Here is a 25,932-nt window from a genome sequence, read left to right as displayed (position 1 = left end):
TTTAAGTTTTTAATTGTGCACGATGCCATAGAACCGGTTTCCTAAGTTCTCTTCATTGTGTGCATGAATCTTTTTAATGAAAAATTCATGCACACAATGAAGAGAATATATGCAAAACAATTAATATCACACAGCTTTCAACAGTCTTACAGTTTGACTGAATCAATTGACTTACAGTTAAACAGAAATTAAACTTAACCAACATCTCTGAACCATCTGGTTGCCAAAGCCGACTAATATCTGCTTATAGATGTTTAAAAAAATTAATTACAGTAATGTCTCTCGTTGCATGTGTAGAATCTTTACCCGTTCAAATCAATCTTCCCCTTTAATTAATTCCTTGAAGCATTATATTTCCCATTAATTAATAAAATATTTACTGGCCAATTCGGATGTGTGCCATTTTTTAATGAATGATAGTTCTTTTCCTCCATCGCAGACTTACAACACTGACAGTCAAGTTGGAGATTCGGGTGCATGCGCCACAGCGTTGCTGTGTGGTGTCAAAGGCCGCTTCGAAACAGTGGGTTTAGACGACAGTGGACGCTACGACAAATGCCAGAGCAGTTTCCAGTCAAGAATACCATGCCTAGCTGATTGGGCGCAGGCGGAAGGTAATATTTTTTTTTCATGGAATTTCAAGAATAAAAATTTCTTGCGAAATTTATTGAATTGTGTAGAATTTTGTATTTGATTTAGTTAGTCATTGAACCATTCTATTTTAGTGTTTTGTCATTTTGAAACGCAGTTAGACGACAAGAAAAGCGCCTAAACTGACTTAGTTATAACTGATACTGTTCTAGGACTTATTCGGAGGTTGACATCCACCGAAGTTCACGATGTCCAACTTTATCATATCCATATACACAGCTGACTTTCCTTGGGACTCGATTTCTTACTTCAAGCATCCAATTCTGAACCCACTATTCGGTCAGCCTATCTTGGACCTTCAGTATAAATATAGAAACGAACAGAAAATCAATAGAACCAGTGGGACTGGTCTCCCCAAAACAGTCTCGCATACTCTCTAATAAACTTTTCATATCAGAGAATGCCTTACATGGCACTGGCATATAATAGTTATGAAATATATTAATCTTTGGCTTGAAATTAGTATTTTTACTGAATCTATTTTGTCATTCTTGGCGATTTATTTGGCGATTAAATAATATCCAAAAATCTAATTTGTCTTTTAAACCAGTTTTTCTCAACCGTTTGAAACAAAAATTTGGCACAAAATTGCACTTGCTGTCCCAAAGTTAATACGTTTAATTTATTGTGTTTTTGAGTTACCACGTTTACATGATTCTGAAAGTACAGACCGACGGATGACCAACTTCTTGTTGGATATGGTTCGAAATTTGATAGGTGCCCACAATATAGATGTTAAATTTGAGGATCGAATTTTATCTATATAGCTTTTTTCGTTTCTGGCTATCTTGTTAACTGATATTCTAACAGCCGGACAGACAAACTTTCTCAGTACGGATTTTGCTCAAAATTTGATAAATATCTGCAAACTTGGGGGAAAGATCGTATACCAAATTTCAATAGTCTACCTCAAAGCGTTTGTGAGTTATCTTTGTTGCAGATAGACTGACAGACATTTTCTAAAAATGTGTTTTTCGAACTCGGGGAGTCTGTAACGTGGAGATACGTCAGAAACTCGAGTTCAGATTTTTTTTTTAAATTACTATACCTTTCTCTATATAACGTGTACGTGAAAGTAAAAATAATAAATAACATTTTCAGAAGCAAGGAATGAATTTGACAATATTTATTGGCAAATGCCATTATTTTATATCATCTTAGCATAAAATAAGTGGATGAAAACATTTGCAGAATATGTCTAGGCATATACAAAGTATCGCAAAGACTCTTTGTATAACACGAGAAAATATGTGACCTAGATTTTGGCTTGTATAATTTTCTAACATATAATATTTTTATATTTTAATATTTCTGTCATTGTATATATGACAGCGATACCTTCTTTTAGATATTGTTAAGTGTTTGCTATGTATTCCTATCAGACAGGTTTTCAATATTTTTGCCTGAAATACAGAAATGCTAAGAGGCGATTCGTTAATATATTTTTAAAGACATATGTTAATCTTAATATTAAAAACAGCAAAATATTGGGACCCATAACAATTTTCAAGCCATTATAAATTTCCTTAACAAATTTCAAGACATTGAGCCTATTACTGAAAATCGGGCAATAAATTTCATTCTTAAATGTGACACTATTTTGACTTTTTGACACTATTTTGACTTTTTGACACTATTTTGACTTTTTGACACTATTTTGACTTTTTGACACTATTTTGACTTTTTGACACTATTTTGACTTTAACACAAATCAGACCCCTCACAGAAACAAATTCCTATTTTGAATCCAATCCTTACTTGAAGGTGACCCTAGATAATCCCTAGACCCTAGATAAGCCCTTGGGGAAGGTGACCCTAGACCCAAGCCAAATTCTTCATTTTCTTCAATTGGTATTCCTTTTTTTTAATTCATTTTATTATACTTTATATAAGATTAATGTTTATTTCTAGTTATATTTTCATGAACTTATAAATGCTTTTACACGAAAAATATGATAAAATTATAATATTGAACTTTAATTAATGCACGAACTAAACTTTAATGCATTGTGAAGCAGAATTGAAATCTTTGTAAAGAATTTATTTATAATTAAAAGATGCAGTACAGCGCTTAAAATTAGAAAGCATTTAAAACATTTTTGTTATCACTTAAAGTAATTCATTAAAAGTAATTCAATCACGGGTATTGTATGTTCTTATATTGTATTAATAATTGAAATCTAATTAATTATATGCATTTTAATTAGATTTTGCCCATATCTTACGAAATATTACTCCAAAGCGAATTCATTCTATGCATTTGGGTGATCTTTGTTAACTCTGCAACTAAAATAACTCATTATTGAACTAAATTTAAATTAATTAAGATAAATTTTTAAACTCGATAATTAGCTCATTGTAAAAGTTGGTTATGAGATTACATGATGAGACATAGCAAAAACGTTTATTAATTTAAATTAAATATTACTTGGATTAAAGGTGAATAACATAGCTTAGCAACATATATTTATTTATTTATTCGACAAATTTAAAGAAAGCATCTAAAATTATAGAGCTATAATTAAAAATAATCTATGGGTGGAAATAATCTGACATTTTTAATATGATATGCATTTTCAAGCAATTTTCCTTTGATAATACTAATTAAAATCAAAGCCAATTGTAATTTTTTATTTATTTTTAGATGGTAGTCAAACCTTTTTATTGATAGAATAGCTCTGCAATTTGTTATAGAAGACTTAAAAAAGTTCCATCGCACTCATAAATTTAATTGATTACTTTATCGTATTTTGTTGTATATTTAAGTTGTGAATCGTAGTGCATTCATCAAAAAATTTTATTTCATGAAATTTATAATTGAAAACGAAACTTTTAAAATTTAACGGATATATTTTTGTCCTTCATTCGACATTTGTCGAATCGTAATATGAGTCACAATCTAAGTATCTAACTCGTATGTGGTTGTGTTTATAATTAGATAAGAAGACGTCTTCCGATTGAAATCAGTAGTTGAATATTGTTATGTGAAAACATTTCGAAACTGATTATCAGTATGATCTCTACAACAGATCGATATCCTCTTACTTAAACCAATTAGCTACCAATTGCAGTTTTATTCTTTTCTGTGCATCAGGAAGTTCATCAGAAATACATTTACATTACCTATTGCTATTCAATTTTATCGCAAGCAATAAAAAGAACAATGGGTCAAATAATGCTTTCTTCATTTTTCTCACATCAATTAAGTGATTCAGTGACTTAAGTTTATCATTTTGTTTAATCATAAACGTGAAATAAATCGCTATAATCCTTGAAGTTTAAACTTTCAATAGTCCCATCGGAGGTCATCTCAAATATGGGATGCTTCCGATTTGATGATTGGCATGACAATGCAAGAACCGTAACGATGTTGGATAAAGTCATCTCTTGCATTTGATAGGAAGCGACTCCTATGGGAAGGATTATACTGTAGTCGGTGGTGGCCATTAAGATTCAATCATAATTCCCACTTATGCTATAAGGGCATTTAGATCATTCGATTTAACTGTATACCTCCGAGTGGGAAGGGTTGGCTCAAATATGCTTTAATTATTTAATGTCTTAGATAGGGGATTATGAAATCTTTAAAAATTAATAATCTAGCAACACACGTACACAATTTCTTAAAAGCATTAACTTTCGTCTTAAATTCAACTGATAACTGGAAGAACTTGTCAGGTTGATATTCCGACATGCAACATTCTATTATCTTAAAAACAATTCTAAATATTTAGAAACTAATAATCATCTCCCATCTTATTTCGAATTTTTGGTTTACATAAAGCCAATAGTTGCTTAACTACTCTATAACGTATTTAGTGATACAATAAATTATGTTTCAAAAGTAGGAATCAGAATCCGTTGACTACATTTCTTTTGTATATGAATTCACATGATCAACACATAAATGTTATTCATTAACTTATAACCCAGTCAAACTGTCATGAAAAGCATCAAAATGAGGAAAAATACGCAACAGTAATTGTATCGATTAAAGTTGTTGAGTTAACTATCCAAAGTAAACTTCAATGTTTGCCCCCGGATGATGTATTATTAGATAAGGGTAGAAAGGAGTAGAAAATGAGAAACCGGTTTCTGGCATTTAAACAATAAAACAGTTAATGTGAAAGGAAATTTTTAATAAACTGGACATATTAAAAGTTTCGCATAATGAGTTATCAAAGATTATGGTAATTCGATTAGGTTCGGAAAAAATTAAAAAAAAAAAAGCAAATTTGGGGAAAAAATATTTTTTTATTTTTTTAAACGTTTTAATTTTCTTATTTCAGATTCACTTGTGTGTGCGTGTGTTCCTCAAATTTTAGTTGACCATTATAATAAAATTATTCAAATAACAGAATAATACATTTAGAATAGGACATTGACACATTGCCGAGGTGCGTATTCTGACCAAACGAAAAGTATTTGTAGGTATTATTCGACGATCCTGTTTATTTTTCTTGATAAAGTCGAATTTTTCAAATATTTTGTTGGCATCTCTTTGAAATTTTTACCAGTTATTAACTTCTATCTGAGATGCACTTAAACTGAAATTTAAAAATTTCTTTAATTTAAAAAGTAATTAATATTTTTCAAAATTCGCTCGTTTTAAGAATTTACTGTTGGTCTAAATAAGATAATCACAATGTTCTACAGATCTTTTTATAGATCGTTCCATTGCTAAATTTTTCAACGTAAAACCTTTCCATTCTATTTAAGTTTTTATGTATACACGAAAAACCAATGCTTCAGTTTCCACCTATCCTCCCACCCTTATCCCGTAACATGCTCAAAAACACAATACAATAACTTTATCCAATAAAATTACTGTTAAGTATTTTTCCATGTCAAAGCACAACTCAATAATGACTAATAACCTAAAACAAATTTAATATGATGGCAGTTCAAAATAGAATGCCATTATGTTCTTACTTAGCCAATCAACAATATCAATATTTTAAAATGTAGATTAATATACCTATATATCTATGTCGATATATCCTCTACTATGGTAGATGTGTGCACTTCGATATCCATTTGCTCTGTCCCTTTAAACCTATTTGCCTATCTTTACTAATGCATTCATTGCTGCTTCGCAACTTTATGCAATTATATCAATAGACGTAGGTAAATACTATTATCAGTTAAAAAAAGTTACTAGTCATTTAACGTAAATTAATAATAGTGCACTAGTTAATATCTAGTAATTAGTAATGGCCTAATCAATAGCAATTAGTAATTTTCGATAGGACAGTAAATAAATGGCCTATATGTCAATCAGTAGCGGCTATGAATCTCACAAACTCCATAACTTCATTTCGACTTCAGAGACATCGATTTAAGGCAATGATACAACAGAAAGCAAGTTAAAACAGGCGCGCCTCGTTTTTTTTTGTTTGTTTGTTGCATCAAGATGGTGGTCCAGTGACTGAAAGGTAATCAGTGGATTCAACGAGCATAGCCTCTTAAAGTTTACATCTTTAATTTTTTTTTTTTTTTTTACCTCAGGGATTATGACGCCTTTAAAAATCAATAGCCTGACAATACACATATACAATTAAGCTAACACATTACCATCTTTCTTAAATTGAACTGATAATTGGAAACTCGCATCAGGCAGGCAGGCATCCCCCCCCCCTTGTTCTCCTAATAACAATTCCAACCATTTGGAAACCAATAATCATTTTGCGTCTTATTTGAAATCTTTCGTTGTCACAGCACTTTCCTTTGGCAGTAGATCCCCCTCTGGGGTATCGAAATTCCGAGGCTGTAATTACTCATCTCCCAGTCTGCAGGCACGGGGTAAAGGGAGGGGGAGGGACTATTAAATCTTTCAGGTGGTGGTGGCTGGGGTGGGAGATAGGCGCAGAGACAGTTTGTTCCTTCCTGTGTAAAACTCGATAATAGCGCTAATTGAATCGTCAATCAATGGGAAATTAATTCGATTCCCGTCGCTCGATTCCGCGGTTGACGTGTTCCGGTGGAAGATTTTGCTCGGGTGTGAAGACGCGTCTTTTCATGCAAAGAGGATGGACTGGGGTGCCGAGTAAATATTTCCTAATGCGAATAGAATGAGTGCGCTCTTGGAATGAAGATAAGGGGGTTGATAAGGATAAGACCGTGTTTATTGTGTGATGAGAATAATATTCTCTGAGAGGAATGAAAGCGGATTCATTAAACATTTGGAATTTTTATTCTCTGATGCATTTGCGATGAACAATGATAGTTTAAACACATTTTAATTGCCAAAAGGAAAAATAGTTGCAGTACGAAAAGAGCTAGCTAATATTCTCTTTAACCGTTTACTGTGTGGAATTCGAAAAAGGGCATACAAGTAAAGGTGTCATATTCGTGAACTAAATAGGACTCAACATTTTTAAATTCGTGCCAAACTAGCTCTCATATGGCATTAAAAGGGGAAGTTAACTTTACTTAGTTAAACTAAATTAAATCGTCTTCTTTAAAAAAGACTTCCAAGCAAAAAAAAGAGCGGGGGGCACCGTGTTTCTATTGTGACTGATTTCAGGAATGGGAACATATTATATGATTTGCATAAAATAATAATGATGCATATAATAATAATATTATATACATTATATGTTTTGCATAAAATAATAAAAAATGTTTGATAATATGAATAGAAACTCTTTTTATTATTCAGATTATATGTTAAGTTCATTTCTTTCAGAAAATTTGCGATATTTTATAAATTGTTAAAATGAACATCTGCTATTATATTGAGCATTTATAAATCTTAGTCCACCATACTATCCATAACAGTTAATAAGGCATTATTATAAACTGCAAATTTTGTAATAGGAGGAAATCCTTCATTTGAAGGGGGGGGGATATTATTAGAATGTGCTGACAGTGATAAAACATACTAAGAAAATGCATATAGATTCACTTTCTAAAGTGAAAAAAATCTTTTTTAACAATTAAAATTACTTTTTATTTTAAAACGGATTCATTCAGATTCATTATTTTAATACTCGTTCCGAATTTTACAAAATCTTTAAGCTCAATCGAATCATTCTGAAGCATAGTTGCATGTTATTGAGAAAGACTGTTCGGCTTAGCTCTGTGGTAACTGGTTGTAATTGAAATTTAAAAAACTGTCTTCAAACTTCAACACCTCACCAGCAAGTGATCTTAAGGGCTTTTAAATTCTTTCAGATCCCCATATACAGTAATCCATAATGATATCGAGTCCCGATTCCATGATCTTTCAGTCCTTTAGCCCGAGTTTACCACAAAGCCACCATACTCAGTAAAATGCATCGAAAAAAATTAATTGATGTGTTTCCGTTTAACGAAATAATTAATCAAGGATATAATAATGTTATGGACATTAATTAATGAACAGTGATACAATTATTGAGGCACTAACTCTGTTCCTTATTTCTTTTTCTTAACTTTTTTTCCTCGTTGATAAAAATACGAGATCCTAACAGATTTAACGATGTAAGTGTGAGAAGAGGTAAACTAAACTAAAACTTAATAAAATCACAAGTAGAAATTCCTATTGATTTTACAATAATTCAGTTACTGAGTGACAAATACATTTTTAAATTTTTGCAATTTAATAATACAATGCAATATAATGGTATCCTTACATGTGCTCCGTATTTTCCTAATAACGTCAGCGACAAAATGAGCTGTAGATGTTGACTTTTGAAGATTTATTTCATTGGTTCTTAGATGTTATAAGACACTTCCCGAACAACTGAAAGATATTTCGGCTCAATTTCAAATAAAATTCCCCAGGAAAGCTCCAATGTCTGAGAAATTCCTGTGATATTTTTATCCGCTATTGTTAAAGTAAAAGAATTTCCGTTATTTAACGGATGCCCTAGCAGACTGTAAACTCTCTTCTCCTCTCTTCTAATTCGTCTTTCACGGTTTTCTATCACTTCTACAGAATTTATTGTCGGCATTTTAGATCAAGTGTTATGGGGAGTGATTTTCAGTTGATAGATCAGATTTGATGAGGTGGTAGAAAAAACAAAAGAACACGGCTTAACATGGGAAATAATGGTCGCAGTATCAACTAAAATGGGAAAATATATCAAGACGCTTGAGAAAATAAAACATTTTAAGCAACTGATATCTCAAATAACACTTATTTCCTCATTATTATTAAGAGCCATGGGGATCTAATGAAAAATTTCGGCGAATAGACTGAACCCGGTTTAAAACCTGATTTCAATTAAGATCCATCGTATATATATGCCACATGAACGTTAAATCTGACATCATGAATCAAATACAAAGGATGTTCAAATGAAAAAGTACGAAAATTCGTAACAACGTAACCGTTAACATATTTGCCTATGTCTCTAAGGGAGAACGTAGCGAGACATCTAGGGATGCATTGATCGGATCATGCGTGGACGCCCGCATGCGCAGGAGAGAGCAGAGGCTCTTATAAAGAACTCCCTCGATTTGACTTGGAAGTGCATGTGAAGACAGAATGACGAGCACAGAAGAACCACTAACTCCGATGTGAACTGTGAGACACTCTGAAAACTGAGCAGGTCCATCAAGAATAAAAGAATGGGGCTACTCACGGAGGGTGTGGTTCTGCTCCACGATAATGCGCGTCCACATGTCTCTAGGGTCACACATGCGGATCTGGCCAAGTTCAAGTGGGAGCGGCTCGATCTTCCGCTCTACAGCCCGGAGATGTCGCCCTGCGATTTTCATGTTTTTGGTCCCCTGAAAAAACATCTGAAAGGGAAGCGCTTCAACTCGGACCGCGAATTCCAGGACGCTGTGAAGGACTGGATCTCGTCACGGCCACAGGAATTCTGGGAACAAAGAATCCTTCGGCTCGTTAATCAAAGGGATGTGCTCAAGTCTATGGTGTATACTTTGAATAAAGTCTTCATTTATACACACAGTGTCGTTTTGCACCTTTTCATTTGAACACCCTTTGTATCATCCACCTGAAATTGTATGGAAGTGAACTTGGATAACCAGTCCAAGTATTGATGTCATCATTCGACCGAAATTACATGATCAGAATTTGATAGAAATAAGCAAATTTAGTGTAAAGGTCATGTGTACAATTTTATCCGTCTAGCGCAAAGCGTTTTTGATTTCTTTGTGAAATACAGACAGACGGACATTTTTCAAAAATGTGTTTTTCAAACTCAGCGAGGTCTGAAACGGGGAGATTCGCCGCGCGTTCTAATTTTTTTTAACGAGTATTATATTTTCTCAATGCTATATATGCGAGAAAGTAAAATGGAATAATTAGGGATTGTCTGCTTTATTAAATAGCGTTTGAAGATGAGTTGTGTTCCAAAACTGCAACCTATTGCTTTTAAATGGAACTTTAACATAATATTAGCTTAACTGAACTAAACGAATGCTTCACTTCCAGGTAAATCTACCGGTCTGGTGACAACGACTCGAGTAACGCATGCCACCCCTGCTGCCATGTATGGCCACTCTGCGAGCAGATACTGGGAGAGCGACGACAAGATACCAGAAGAGGCGCGGGCCGCCTGCAAAGACATCGCTCGACAACTGGTTGAAAACGACCCGGGCAGGAACATCAATGTAAGTCAACTTGCATTTTCAATGATTTTTTTCTTCCCTTAATTATGAGCATGCATTTAATATGAACAAGCAACTTTAATTTTTAAATTACGGAGAAATAAAATTTCAAAACAACCGTTAAAATGATTTTACATAAGCAAGATAAAGATTTGTTTCCTCTCTCTTTCAATGGAGTTGAAGATCTGCTGGCGAATGGATAAATCAAAGTAAATCCCTACCTGTGAAAGTTGTTCTATATTGTGATTCCTTAAGGCATTAATGTAAAGAAATTGATTGATTATCTTCGTTTGTCCTTCTGATTGTCTGTTGTAAACTGTTGTATCCTAAAATAGGACGGGGATTCTTCGTGGCAACCTACTTTCAGGTCCGCATAGCTTCGGTTGAGACAACGCAATCTTCCACTCGAGTGGCACCAGATCAGGAGGTTTTTGGTTCAAATACTGTCGAATTATCTTATATATTGAAGAATAATATTCTAAATAACGAATCTATATACTTAAATTCTATATAATGTGTTGCATTTTTCGACAAAGTTAAAAGGCTGATTCCCTTTGAAACGAGCAATATTTTATTAAACTCTATGCATTCCATATCCATTTGAGTAACGAATGTTGTGATGAGATACAAAAAGCATTTAGCTGGACTCGGGTGATCAGTTGGAGTGCATCTCACTTCATATCCTAAGTTTGAGTGTTCAAAATTCGTCTGGTTCTTAATTTTCATCCTTTGTTGTCCTATATATTACTTTTTTCCCATTTACTTTCCACATTATTTTTGGTCGTATTTCAAATCTTATGGTTCAAAAGCCAGTCCACTTTTAAAAAAACAATGCCTTAAGAAAATGTGTCCACCCTCAACCATTAAGATGATGATCCATTAATATGATACGAGAACTGCTCGAACGATCCCGGTGGCATATATGATTGCAGAGGTTCCTTCTTCGTATCTTGTATGTGTCACGATTATCATTTTTAGTGTCTTGCATGTCAAATTATTCATATACTTTTAATATTTTAGGTTTTCTCTTATTGCTATGTTTTTCGTTCATGGGCTTTTTGCACTATTCATGAGATATTAGAGTATATTCGTTATTTTTTGCCAAGGACGATTTTAAACAAAATGAACATTTTATTTCAGGTAATTCTTGGGGGTGGTCGGCGGCATTTCCTTCCCCGCAAAGAAAACGACCCTCGAATGCAGACGGATATGGGTCGAAGAGAAGATGGTCGTAACTTAATTGACGAGTGGCTGCGGGACAAGAAAACTAGGGACCTTGATTATGAGTACATTTATAGGAAGGAAGACTTTGACAAGGTTGATCCGGCTAAGACAGATTACCTCTTAGGTCAGTTCATCATGGTATAAAGTAATTACTGAAACGCGCTTCGGTTATTTTCAAATTCTCAAACCAAATTTTAGTTTTAAATTTTTAAAAAATTTAATTGAAATAACCCTTAAAAATAATAGGTTGAACATACTAACTCAAAAGTTTATCTCGGTTTTTCCAATAATTATTTCAACAACATACATATGAAATTAACCATGTTTCATGATTACCTTTATTTTTTATTAAGTTTTGAATTCCCGTTCCTTTGCTTGGAACAAATTATATTTACATTATAATAAATGAAAATCTGCTTTAAGGAAACTTGAACCTTGTGCATTCCAAAAACAGCTGCTATACATAAGGTGGATTACTTTTTATGCCATTTCTTTCACCTGTAAAAAGCAAAGAAAGGTCTACGATATCTGCAGTTTAACGTTTTTATTGAATTATTATTCAATAAAATCTTTAAATTTTCCTTTTATCAATAACCTTTCAGCAAACTAATAACTGTTATTATGTGTGATAAAAGCATAATAGCTATTTCCAACTAAGATATTTGTCTTTTTTCTTGCATAAATGAACATCAATTTATGTTCCAGGATTGTTCAACCACGGTCATATGGCATACGAAGTGGACCGAGATTCAGGGCCAGATGGAGAACCTTCTCTAGCCGAAATGACCAGAAAAGCCATAGAAATTTTGAGGAAGAATCCCAGAGGGTATTTCTTAATGGTCGAAGGTAGGAATGCAACTTGAAATAACTAACACCAACTTTTGCATTTTTATTACAATCTTTTATCCTTCATTTAAAGACTTTTTTAATGTAAGATATGATATATTTCGCAGTCAATGTTGCAACAGCACTTACATTAATAAAATAAAAACGAGAGACTATTTCTCATTGAAGCTTTTAATAATTTCAGTCTATGTCTACCATTATAAAATGACTTGCAAATCGGAGAGAAACGGATTGTTGACTTATGAATTGGGAGATCTATAAGAAACGCAGAAACAATATTTCATGTCGAATCAATAAGAAAACTGAAAGATCATCTGAGCTCTACTAATGTCCACTACCTCAGTATATTGTTTCTCAAAAATGACTTAAGCTTAGTACAGTTATGTTTACGTTAATGATTACGGATTTAATCATTTAGAGCATCGGTATGAGGGAACAAGCAACACCTGATCCGATAACCATCTTTGCAAACCTGTACATCATATCACCTGAAGGGCGTTTGGCCCACATCATCAAATTTAACGTCTGCCAAGCCTTTTGAGCTTGGCACCTTCTCGCCTAAAACTTATAACCTACCACCAGATCACTGTATCCAGCAATGAATGTAAGGAAGGGTATTTAAATTTTGAAATTTTAAAACCTTTCACCTCGCGCTATTTAAAATGTTATGACCCTTCGCTACTTCGCTCGTTTAAAAATTTTAACACCTTACTTTAAATTTTTGTTAAAATTTTATACTTGAGTTTCAAAAAAAATGTTGGATAAGACATTAACACTAATGTTTACATTGTGTGCATAAATATTTTATGAAACAATTTTATATATTTGTTACGGATTACTTAAAATCCACTTCGTCCGTAAATTCACCTGGTTCGCTTGTGCTGGGTATATGGTGTAGAAACAATCAGCTGGTCTCAATAGAAAACAATATCGATATTTATTGAACACGAAGACACTAACACAAAGACGACAAATGCACAGTTGAGACGAACACAGGACAGCACACAGAGCACACTGCAGTAGATAGTTGCCCACAAGTAGTAATCGACCACAGCACACAAAGCGCCCAGACAGAATTCAGCGAAGGAGTGATTTCACGTAGCTTCACTCTACGGCTTCTACAGACGTCAGCAATTCTCCACTGTCTCCTTGCTTTAGCTGTATCCAACTGTCGACTCACTGCTACACGACTGGCTTCTCCACACACGATCCGACCTTTTATAATCCCCAGGAGGCGGGCCGAGAAGGTTCGGAACCAATCAGGCATATTTTGGTTCCTATTGGATAGATTGCTAAAATTCTTAAAGTTTCCAGTAATATATATAATATCCAGTAATATCTAAGTCGTCAAATAGTCGCCAAGCTTTGAGATCACTGACGAGATAACCGATCAGCCCCAACAGAGCTGATCGTAAAACGGTCTTTCCAGTGATTGAATTAGGTCCAGTCTTGAACGGTCTTTCCAGTGATTGCTGGGAAGCAACATTACAGGTTTGTAACAATATATAAGAATTTGAGAATCATGTTTGGTTGTCTACTGAAAACTTGTTATTATTCAATTATTCCATCAATTACCCGTTATTATTTCGTTCAAATGTATAAATATTTTCATATATAGTGGGATCTTAGGAATCGGAACAATTTGGGGCTCATCACCGTTCAGATTCTAAAAAAATTTGCATTATCCGGGAAATACAGAAAATATTCTTGATATGACTAATGGAGTAGAATATTACTTTAGCTTTTTTCTAAAAGTGTACGGGAAAAACTAATGGCGATTCGCATAATAGTGAAACCGTAGGTAAATAATTTGAATGAAGCGATCCCAGTTATTTGAGAATGCAAGCTGAAAATAACCTCCTAGATTAAAAGTGCCTGTTTGAATTTACCTGTTGTCTATTTCTCCCTAAGCCCTTCACCAATTATGTACTGTCCTGTCGAATAGCATTATTGTTACATTGAATCTAAGTGTTAATTAGATTAAAATACGTTTCGTGTATATGTATTAATTCTTGTTGGAGTATAGTATCACTTCTAAAGACTTCGTTTCCACTGTCAAGAATCAAAATCAAGATAATCCTGAGGAAGGTTAAGAAGCAAGCGTCTCGATGGATAGATCTGGTTTCTTTACATCCGAATTCGTGATAGTACTTTTAAACTAGAGCTGCGTTACGTAGAACAACACGCTGTCGTTATGCTACCAGCGTAATATTCTTACAGCGCTGACACAGAATCACGTCAACAAGCTGGCTTAGTTCCTTATGACAAGAGAAAAACGTTTTAGTTTATATTAATTAACACGTTAAGCTCCAGGATGGTTCTTGCATCTTTTTCGTCTAGCCGGTAATATCTGATTTCTTTGATATATTGAGAACCAGGGCTCTAAGTAAAATTGTAAAACGCTTGTATGCAATTTACGATTTGCGACTCGACTTGGGTACATCATTTTGTGATTTCTAAATTAAAATTTATTAAGAGAATGTAATTTTTTAAATGTACATCGTCGGTCAACAATACCTAAAGCAACCTGAACGAAAGTTGTATTGTAAGTCAACAATAACTAATATGGCCTGAACGAAAAGTATATTAACAATCCCACTTGGGTTATGTGGAACAAAAAAGAAAGTATACTGTCAGTCATCGTGACTGGCATGAATCTTAATTTGTTAAGGGGATACATTCTTTTTAAATACCATTTGAATTTTTTTTTATTTGGAATAAGTATTAACTTTGTTTTTATTTGTAATAGTTATTCTTCAAATTTTTTTTTAATTTTTTCGGAAAACTAAAAATATTTCGAATTCATGGAATTTAGATTATCAAAGCCCCACTGTAATCAAATAAATCCAAATCTTTTCTTAAAGCAGGAATTTTTAAAATTGAAAAATCCATTCACTGAAAAATTTATTATTAAATTCCAATATTCTGAAGTAATTTCCGATATTCTTGGCACTGCTAATTTATGTGACAATGTATTCAAAACTTTCCAGGACAAGTTCAGAAACTGAGAGTTAATAGGAAACAATTATTTAATTATTGGAGAACTTAGCGGGATCCATTTGCATGTCTGGGATCCTGAAATTTGCATTTTCTGCGTCTGTGGGATTAAATGTCTGATTACACTATATCCATATCAATGATGGCTGATCTACTCAGGAATTCACAGTGCGACACGCGGTGTTGTAGAAAGTATTTTGACCGATACACAAAACAGTTATCTTTCAAAAATTGCTGTTAAATTTCATTCAATTGACTTTTTTATTCCCAATATCAAATGCTCACTTCTTAAATTTTAAAATGATTAAACAGTATTTCTTTATTTGATCGTATAAACGTCTTTTAATACGTTCTGTTGTACAAGTGTAATAAGGGTTTCTTTAATGGGTAAAGCATAATAAAAACAAAATAAATAAGGCATCTCCAAAAGGTTCTCACATACTCTCTAATAAACTTGTCATGCCAGAGAAAGCCTTACATAGCACTGGCATGCAATAATTAAGAAATATTAATTTTTGGCGTGAATTTAGCATTTTTACTGAACTTGTCGCGTCCTCCTTGGCGATTATTTGGTGATTCATCACTGGCATACGGCTAATAGTATCCAAAAAAAAAAAAAAAAACATAATTTGTGTTTTAGACTCGTTTTTCTTCTCGAGCAATTGAAACAAAAATTTGGCACAAAATTGCCTTTGCAGTCACAAAATCCCCTATTTGATTTAATGCAAGTCTTTGCATTTTTAAGCAGTCGTGTTTACATATTTCTAAAAGCATAGACCGACGGACGGTTATCCCTTAATTGGATTTAGCTCACTGTACTACTTACCTGCAATATAGACTAAGTCTGTGTACCAAACTTTATCTAGCTAGTTCGTTTTTTATTTATCGTGTTAACTTATAGCAACCCCTTGTCGGATTTCATTGTATCTACGCAATAAATATTAAATATGTGCACCAAATTTTATTTATCTAGCTTTCTTCATTTTGTAATTATCATGCTAACTTATGTTCGGACAAAAGGAGAATTTACTAAAAATTAGATAGAAAACTGTAAATCTTGTATTAAAACCTTATACCAAATTCCAACCGTCTGTCTGAAAACGTTTCTGAGTTATCTTTGTCACAGACAGACGACGGACACATTCCAAAAAATTCGAACTTATAGGGGTCTAAAATGTGGAGATTCGTCAAAATCTCGAATTCAAATTTTTGGACGATTGAGAACCCGACTGTATAGAAGATTCATTATATTATATTATATTATATTATATTATATATATATATATATATATATATATATATATATATACATGCGCAATTATTAAATATTCTTGTATTATTAAATTTTCTTCGAACAAAAACAAGAAATTTAAAGCAATGTGAAGCATTTTTTTGTTTCATATTGCATTTTTTGTTTCATATTTGTTTCATATTCAAACTTGAAAACACTTTATATAAACAATATCCGATTTTTTTACAAACTTTATATCTATACAACTATTAAATTAGATTTTGTTCTTCTTATGTAACATTTCATTCGTATCACGCAACAGCCTAACTAGTTAGAATTCTGGTGGACAGAAGGTTATATGGAAGTATTCCATCCTTCCTCCCTTCCTTACATACTTAACTAATCTTGTCCCGGTAGAATTTTCTTTCGATTCTTCCCGAGTTGTGGTCAAAAGCAACTATCTACTATTTATGTGTAGTTACAACAAAAGAGTTGAAAACAGTGATTTGAAACAGAATGCATCCAAATACCTATTAATAAGCAAGTTTTTAGAAATTATTGCTTTTTCATCCACAGCCATTTGATGATAACGGTAAACAATTCGAACGTACCCAATAATCAACAAAATTTCTTATTTATGAAATCTTAGTGCTAAAATTGGATGCATGTTATGTACTGCTTATTTAGAGTTGTGCAAATTATGCATATATTTTGGGATACCCTATAGTATAGTATAAGAAACAACCAACAAAAAATCAAAGCAATTTTTATGAAACTAACTTAAAAATAAATATTTCCGGAGTCAAAATTATTAAAAGAAAGATACATTCGATTTAGAATGCACTAATGTTATTCTAAAACACAAATGAACTTATCCAAATTAGAATCAAATATATTTTAAGTTTGAAAGCAAAAGGAATTAAATGAATTTAATAGAATAAAAAGGAAGAAAATAAAGAATCCGGCCTGAAGATTTTAACAAGGGTCACCCTCATGCAGGGATTAATTAAGGATTTTTTTCTCTGGGGGGGGGTCTGATTTTCGTCCCATTATTTACCCCTCGTGACTCGAAAAGCCCTCAAAAATTGAGGTTTTTGAAGACAAGAATTAATATCAATAAAACAAGGACAACAAATTATACAAAATAAAAAGAAAAAATTGTTATCACTTTCAAATTTAAGCAAGATCGCAGCAAAACCACTATAAGACCATCAAACTATAAAACTAAAAAACATCGCTACAAGACCATTATCAAACTTATCACCGCAGACAATTATATCAAATAAATTCAACTTAAAATCTATTTATTTCTAGTTTGGCTATAGTATAATAAGCATTTACTTTTTCATAGGTGGTCGAATTGATCACTCGCACCACTTCAACAATGCCCACCGTGCTCTAGTCGATACCCTGGCTCTTGAAGATGCCGTCATGGTGGCCTTAGAGATGACCAAGCCGGAGGACACACTCATGGTGGTTACCTCTGACCATTCCCATGTATTTGCTTTCGGGGGATATCCCAAGAGGGGAAACCCGATATTAGGTAAGATCATTATTGTTTGTAGCAACTCAAATTGGCATTAAAAGAAAAGTTGCGTTATTTATGCTTTTCCCATTTATTTCAGGAAAGATCTAAAATGCTCTGTATAGCCCATTTTAATCTGAGATAATTGAAAAATTTTCTAATAAATAATAATGCAAATTCCCTTTCACTTAAAAAAAACACTTTAAACATATTTTTAGAATTTCTTTAAAATCTCATCAAATGTTTTTAGTATGAGAGATTTTATTCTCAATAGCCAAAATTCGAATGTAAATTTTTCCTCTCATGATTTCTTGTAGTTTATAAGCAAGTTTCGCATCCATTCCCAGAATGCACTTGTCATTGGGAAGGACTAACGGAGTTTCAAATAAATCACCATCTTTTAAAATGGCCATTCTTTAATGAAATCATGTTTGGAAGTTGGAAGTCTCCTCAGTAGAAGTTCAGATTTTCCTGTGAAATTTAAGCGGAAAATGTTAAGGGAAAGAGCAGAATACCTTAACAAACAAATTGTAGAAATTTATTACTATTAAGGTTGTTTTGATTCCTGTTCTCTCTTGTTAAAATTAAAAGGAATTTTTATACGAATAAAAGAAATTTATTCTTTGCTAACATTATAATATCTGAAAAACCAACCTTCGCTCTGAAGGGTGTGCGTGTGTGTGTAAAATCGTGTTGTTTTTTTTCGAAAAAAGTATTTAGATACGAATCACATGCTGATTACATATGAGTATTTTTCAATCTTACTTAGATATGAACTGGTCATTTAAATTTTTAAAAAATCGTGAATTCACTTAGTTTAACTTGGTATTCGATCCAATCTGCTACAATAAAGAATTCTTTTTACGGTTTAGCTATCATTGCTTATCACTTTGAACTTACATTCACTTTTACCATGGTGAAAACGGGTCCGAGATTCCACTAGAGGCAGATAGGAAAAAGCTCTAATAATTAGTTATAAGAAAGTGTGTGTGTGTGTGTGTGTGTGTGTGTGTGTGTGTGTGTGTGTGTGTGTGTGTGTGTGTGTGTGTGTGTGTGTGTGTGTGTGTGTGTGTGTGTGTGTGTGTGTGTGTCGCGTATTTTCGGGAAAAACACCTGAAAAATTAAAATCCGATTGATCAACTTAAAAAGCAAAAATATAAAGTATAAATGCATAAAAAGATAAAGCAAAAAGCCCGACTCGAACCGATGACCCGCAACATACGCGTCATTCATATTGTTCTGACCACTATACTGCACTGCCCATGCTTCGAAGCGGATGTTAAATATACTTATTCTAATAATTAGTTATAAAAGAATTTATGTAAAATCACATTTATTTGAAGGAAAAACAAATATATAGATAAATTAAAAAGCAAAACCTTATCTAAATATAAAATTCGATCGAAATCGTTGGACCCGTTTCCGAGACATACGAAAATATATTTAATTATTTCTTAATTGAATTACTTAAGCTTATTATCTTAAAGTTATAAGATAAAGGATTACATTTTGTAATAATATTTCAATTTTTCATTCGCACATACTATCTGTCATTCATTTGTTTGATAATATTGATCGAGAAATGTATATGCAAATTATTAAAATGAACGCTAACTCATCATGATGATGTAACTTATTATGGTACTTATCCGAAATCAATATATACCTTCATAATAATCCAAGCAAATGGAAACAATATAAAGTTCCGCACTTCTGATGATGACTGTTTTAATTAAGATTGCGGTGTTTACAAAAGATGTTAATGATAATGTTACGATTATTAGCTAAAGGAGACGCAGTGATTCATTCCTATTACAGTTATGTAACAGCTGTTATTGAGTGAATGTAGCGATCTGAAAGTCTTCAAAATATTATATATGAGACAGTAATGAAGTGAGGTAATTAATTAGCGCTGTCATTTCTCAGCCGCTTTTAATCGTGCACCATAGTTGCACTCAAATAATACAGAAACACCGAATGCGAAATATTTTTAGATGGTTCATTTTTACCATAATTTTTATTCCCGTTTAATGTAGTTTAAAGGTTTATTGTAGCTGAAGTTAAAACAAATTAATTGTTTTCCCAGGGAAAATGCTAATTATGATCTTTTGTTACATAGTAATTAATTACGTTAAAAAAACTTCATTTAGCTTGTGTGATTTTATTGCAACTCACATAGGTTTACTTCATGATTTTAGTTCATTGAAGTCAATCTATTTAACATTTAATCACAAGAAAAATATCATTGCGCATGTCATAATTCCAAGTTGTCTTAAAATCTGTTGTAAAATAGCATTACAGAAAATAAATATTAAGTTGCGCAGTGATTTCAAAATTAAACTTGATCTGTGCGTTTGACCTGCATCACGTAAACATGATTCGACTCTTGCAATTTTGTATAGTTAGAAGTTTAAAAAGAGTATTGATTTTTTTAAACTTTTGAAGAGTACTTTTTTAGTATCATCAGTCTAAATTTATTACTACCATTAAACCCAAGCGTCCGATGTCCATCTTCGCCTTCAACTCGCATCTTAATATTGAGTCGAAATTTTTCGACAGTCGTCTTCTATTTTTTTTTTTTTTTATCAAATTTTAAAACTCTTCTATTCTCTGGAATGGCAGAAAATGTAGCCATTTCATCATATCTATGGTATTCTAAACATTTTACCTTTTTATAATTATATGATTTTCCCGGAAATCAACGAAATTATTATTATATGAGAACATGATGTTTTGGTTTCACGTTTTGAAGCCACAAAATTAACAGGCAGAAAAATGGCGATTTATCACTTTTGAGGAATACATTTTTCGCTTTTAGGATTATTAGAAAATGATTGTCATATTTGGCGACTTATCGCCAACAAAATTGCACCTTGACTCGAATGTCTCCTGCCCAGCCAATAAAGGGCTGAGTGGTAAGAAGTTATTGGCCTAAGAAAACGGGAATCAATACGAAACAGTGAGGCGAGGTATGGAATGGTGTGTGTATTTTATATTCTATAAATAAAATTTTCAATTTTTCTATCTGTCAAAAAAAGTTTTCGAGTTCGAACGATTTTCAAACGGGGAGGAAAGAAAAATCTTTTCTAAAAAGTAAGATTGCGCAATGCTATAGTCACGTGATCATTACAAATCAGTTTAACCCGGATGTTCGCAAAAAAAATTTTTTTTTTCTAGCGTCAAGAAAAAGCTTTGGAGCTCGACCGATTTTGAGATGGAAAAAAATCGTTTTTCTAAATATCGACGCATGCATAATCTGATAATCACGTGATTGTTTCAAACCTAAACTAGTTAGGGACTTAAATTAATTATACAAACAATGTCTTAAGAAAATAATAATGTTCTTTCTTGATAACTTGAAATTTGCGATAGCCGATTTCAATTTTTCTTTCCTTATTTTATATTATAATCAATCCATTCGTCCTTAATCGTATAATTGATAAATATATCAATAAATATTTTTGGATCACAAAAATAGATACATCACTACATGTGATGGCCATTTAATAGAGGATATAAAATAATTTAAATAATATGCAACTCATTGAAATAATCTTCTTGTTAATATAAACGACTCATATTTACAGAGAAACGCACATACATATTTACAAATCTCATAAAAATAACAGACATTTCTATAATTTATTAGAAATGATTTGCGGATTGATACGTATATTCAGAAAGCATTTCATTGAATTTTGTGAAATTTACGGGATCTAACAATGGTACATTTTTTTTACTCAATTATTAGGATTGGACGATAAGATCTCCGATGTGGACAATATGCCATACACTACTCTTCTGTATGCCAATGGACCCGGATACAATCACAATTTTCCAACAGGGCGTGAAAATTTGACTGGAATGAATACTGGTAAGTTGTTTATACTACTATGTATTAGAAATTAAACTGTTCATTAGAAGCTAAACAGGGATAATAATTCTCGGCTGCTGAACAAAGTATTGATTCAGCATGATTTAATTTTTTCTGAAAGATTATTAGCATTTTGTTGAATTATTTCATTTAAAATGAATAAATCTCCTTAAAGACTTTAAATAAATGGTAAATTCGGATAATTGAGAGCATTGGTGATTGTTTTTACATTACACTGAGTAATACTTAATGATATATCGGAATGCTGAAAGGTTACTTCAATTATGTGGGAACATTGTTGTTCACCTGAGAACTTTCAGATTACCAAACAAAATTCTTCTAGAGAATATATTCTCCGTTAATCTAATTCCTGCTTAATTATATCAACTAAAGAATTTGAGGAAAAAGCTTGTATTTTTCCTTATTAATTGCTCTTTTTAAATCTAGTTTTATGCAAATTGTTGACCTAAATATGGTTTTAATTGTATTTTCAGAGGATAAAAATTACGTGCAACAAAGTGCCGTGCCTCGCCGCTGGGACACTCACGGTGGCGAAGACGTTCCCGTTTATGCTCATGGTCCTATGGCGCATCTCTTTAGAGGTGTCCTGGAGCAGACCTACATTCCACACGCCATGGCATATGCCGCCTGTATAGGACCCCAGAGAGATGACTGCGAGAGACGAAGACACACTTTCCACCGACAAGTTATAGAATGCCCATCCCCACATACCAATTCTGCAACTACATCCACAGCCTTGGCTGTTTCCAAATTCCTCCTCACTTCCTCGTGGTTGCTCTGGACCTTCTTTCAGCACTCTAGAACGTTATCTCTATGGGAGCCTTGCTAAAGAACATATTTAAAGATAGAGCCTTACGAATAGAGGTTGTTTGGTACCATTTAGGAGTAATACCATGACACTGCATTTCGTACCCACCGGGTTGGAAATGGAAGATTGGACAAGTTGTGTTCACTACCAAAAACTATGGCACTGGAGGATTTTAATTCGCTACAGAAATAAATGTATTTTTTACAGAAGGCTTTAGCTTTTACAGGACAATTTTATCTTCAGTGACGAAATCTGTAGATAATCAGTGAATGTGAAATAGTTGACCCTTCTGCGACCTTTATTGAACAAAATGATAGCTGTAATGGACTTCGTTGATGATATGTTTATATCATCTCAAATCAAACTATCGACTGTTAAATTAGCAACAATATACTGACTATTTAACTGTTTAATGTTTTTTTTTTCTAAATGGACTTTGTCAGAGGTGTTTTCATTGTTTCTTATTGATGTAAGTGGAAACTGGATTTGAACAGCTTTGGTTTTGAAATTTTGGAATAAAACTGGTAAGAAAAAAATTGTTTCTGAAAAGCATAGGTGTAATCAGTGGATCATTTTCAAGAAGAATTTCAAACACATCAGGATGAACATTACAGAGCTTCTGGTACTGATTCTACTGTAAAAAAAGTAACTATACTATATGTGCTTCCATAGTGTCAGTTCGTATCAAAATGTTAAACGACTATTATTATGGATTTTTTCGAAGTTACAAAAAACTTTTCTTGTGGAACGACTTCTAAATTTTGATCTTTTTTTAGCCACCATATAAATGTAACATTCTTAGTTGCTTTATTTTATGTTCTTTTTTTCCTAAATTCCTTAGATCTAGATTCTGTTGTAAAGACTTAGATGTAAACAGTGAAAATAAATTCAAAGTGTCAAGTATTTTCGTAGAAGCACGCTGGCGTGCCAACATAAAACATGCGTACTGTGATATCACTTAAATTTAAATTAGAAGAAAATAGAAATAGTAAAAACAGAATTTAACTGAAATAAATCCAATTGCATATCGAGAGAAAAATTTTGAATGCGGTGAAATATGTTTTTAAGAAACTGTACAGTGACGATAAAATGTACAAAATATCCCTAAAGGTGTTAAACGTTTGAATAAATATTATATATGAAATTAATAATATGCATCAAAGCTTCAATGTTTCAATATCTGATAAAAATGCTAGAGGTAAATTAACTGTTACTGCCCACGCATTGTTGATAACGTTGGTTGATATAATTGACAATGCTTTAAACATGCTAATTTCTCAAAAGTTACATTATCCTTCAAGAGATGTTCTCACTTCATAGATGGTATCTTATCGAGATAAATTTGTAAATATAATGCTTCAGATGTTTCCACAAAAAAAAGAAGAAAGAAATCCATAGAATGGCGATCCGATAAGTACGAGACCATAAGAACTCTTCCTTCACTTTGATCATAAATTCATTAAAATTTTATTGAGATAGGTTTTTCTTCTTTCTTCACACATTTAATAAATTAAAAAAAATTAATTTATTAAATGCGATAGTTAATTAACATATATATGTTAATTAACTATACATAAATCCATGAATATGTTAATTAATCCGATAGTTAATTAACATATTCATGGATTTTAAATCTGACACTTTGCTGCATGTTATTAACTGTTTATGTAATATTTATTGAAAGTGTATATACATATTTGGGTAAACCTTGTACTTTAAAATTTTACTTCCATAAGCTGAATGAACTCAATCAAAAAATTCTAAAATATCATTGATTTTATGCGTAATTGGCATTTGATTTAGCGTCTTTTTTTACCGAGTTGTTTTTACCAAGGATCTATTATTTAGCTCCATTAGAATATGAATTGATGTTTATAATTTAAGTGATTTATAATACTTTCTTATTTGTGAACAATATTTAAATCAAATCGAATTACAGTCAGAACAAATCTTAGCAGAATATTTTATTCCTTAAAGAAATGATTCCTTATGTTTAAAGATAATGCAAAGTATTATGAAATAAATTTGGGTTTTATGTCATTTCAGCATTTTGTTCTCTATTCCTCTTAAGAGAAATATATCTAAGGAGAAAAATCTCTATCTATAAATAAAGTGTTGTATGCCGTATCGAACTACTATAGTAGTTATGAAAATCCATTATATAATAAAGGCCCATTTCCGCCTTTTCAGTCCAAAATTAAATTTAACATCAAAAAGCGTGTATTCTTTTTCTTTAAAATAAGATTTAAAAATATTCTTGGATATGAGCCAAGATAAATTAAATCATGGTATTTTATTGTAATAAGTGTAAATGTCGTAATTTATAATAAAATTTGAAACTGTTTTTCACTGTGTTGGTGTGATTCTTTTGAAATTTCTTTTTCACTTTATCCTGTTTAAATTTATAAAGTGTGCATATTTTGTTTTTGTTAAAAGGAAAAGTTGAGAAAGTAAAAGGAATTTTTCAGACAAACATATCTGACTGATTCGATATTTGCTATATACAAATTCAAATACTTAATATTAAATATTTTCAGCATGGTAATTATAAACCATAAATAAGAATTCTGAAAATTTATAGAGACTATTAAGTTACGTTTAATAGCAAAAGATTTCATCCTATATGTGCATTTATTTCGACTCATTTCTTAAATTCAAAAAGAGCTACGAATTCTAGTATTGATAACTATGAGCTAGCAGTGTATAGCAGAAGCCTATATAATATTGACCTATATCACATTTCTTAAATTCAAAAGGAGCTACGAATTCTAGTATTGATGGCTATGAGCTAAAAGTGTATAGCAGAAGCCTATATAATATTGACCTATATCATATTTCTTAAATTCAAAAGGAGCTACGAATTCTAGTATTGATGACTATGAGCTAGCAGTGTATAGCAGAAGCCTATATAATATTGCCCTATATCACATTTTTTAATTAAATTAGTGATTTTGCCCTTTGCAAACTGGATTCGGCGATTATGAACAAAGACAGCGCCTCTCATCAGGATAAACTCTATAGAAAGACCCGGATGCAAAATCCTTTGAGGGCCCTAAAATATTTTTTCAAAGATAAAAAAAGGAATTATTATAACACTATTGAAAGTTGATGAAAGATATATTTATTAAAATATGCTTATTTCTTATGGTGTGACTTTTGTAGGATAGGACGTGTAACATATTGAAGTGCCT

At 32.2% G+C, this 25,932-nt stretch overlaps 1 protein-coding gene across 1 annotated transcript in view; it reads left to right on the top strand.

Moving 5' to 3' along the window:
* The window catches only part of LOC129972367 (alkaline phosphatase-like), a 156,249-nt gene extending 131,186 nt beyond the window's left edge, over positions 1 to 25,063 (top strand). Inside the window, exons 3-9 of the mRNA XM_056086487.1 lie at positions 440 to 614; positions 10,040 to 10,218; positions 11,356 to 11,563; positions 12,145 to 12,285; positions 17,865 to 18,056; positions 21,790 to 21,912; positions 22,407 to 25,063. Of these exons, the coding sequence (XP_055942462.1) occupies positions 440 to 614; positions 10,040 to 10,218; positions 11,356 to 11,563; positions 12,145 to 12,285; positions 17,865 to 18,056; positions 21,790 to 21,912; positions 22,407 to 22,762 (1,374 nt within the window). The 3' untranslated portion in view covers positions 22,763 to 25,063. The remainder of the gene's footprint in view (positions 1 to 439; positions 615 to 10,039; positions 10,219 to 11,355; positions 11,564 to 12,144; positions 12,286 to 17,864; positions 18,057 to 21,789; positions 21,913 to 22,406) is intronic.
* The last annotated feature ends 869 nt before the right edge of the window (positions 25,064 to 25,932 follow it).

This window comes from Argiope bruennichi, chromosome 6, assembly GCF_947563725.1.
Source record: "Argiope bruennichi chromosome 6, qqArgBrue1.1, whole genome shotgun sequence".
NCBI classification, from domain to species: domain Eukaryota; kingdom Metazoa; phylum Arthropoda; class Arachnida; order Araneae; family Araneidae; genus Argiope; species Argiope bruennichi.
This window is presented reverse-complemented; position numbering and strand designations above follow the sequence as displayed.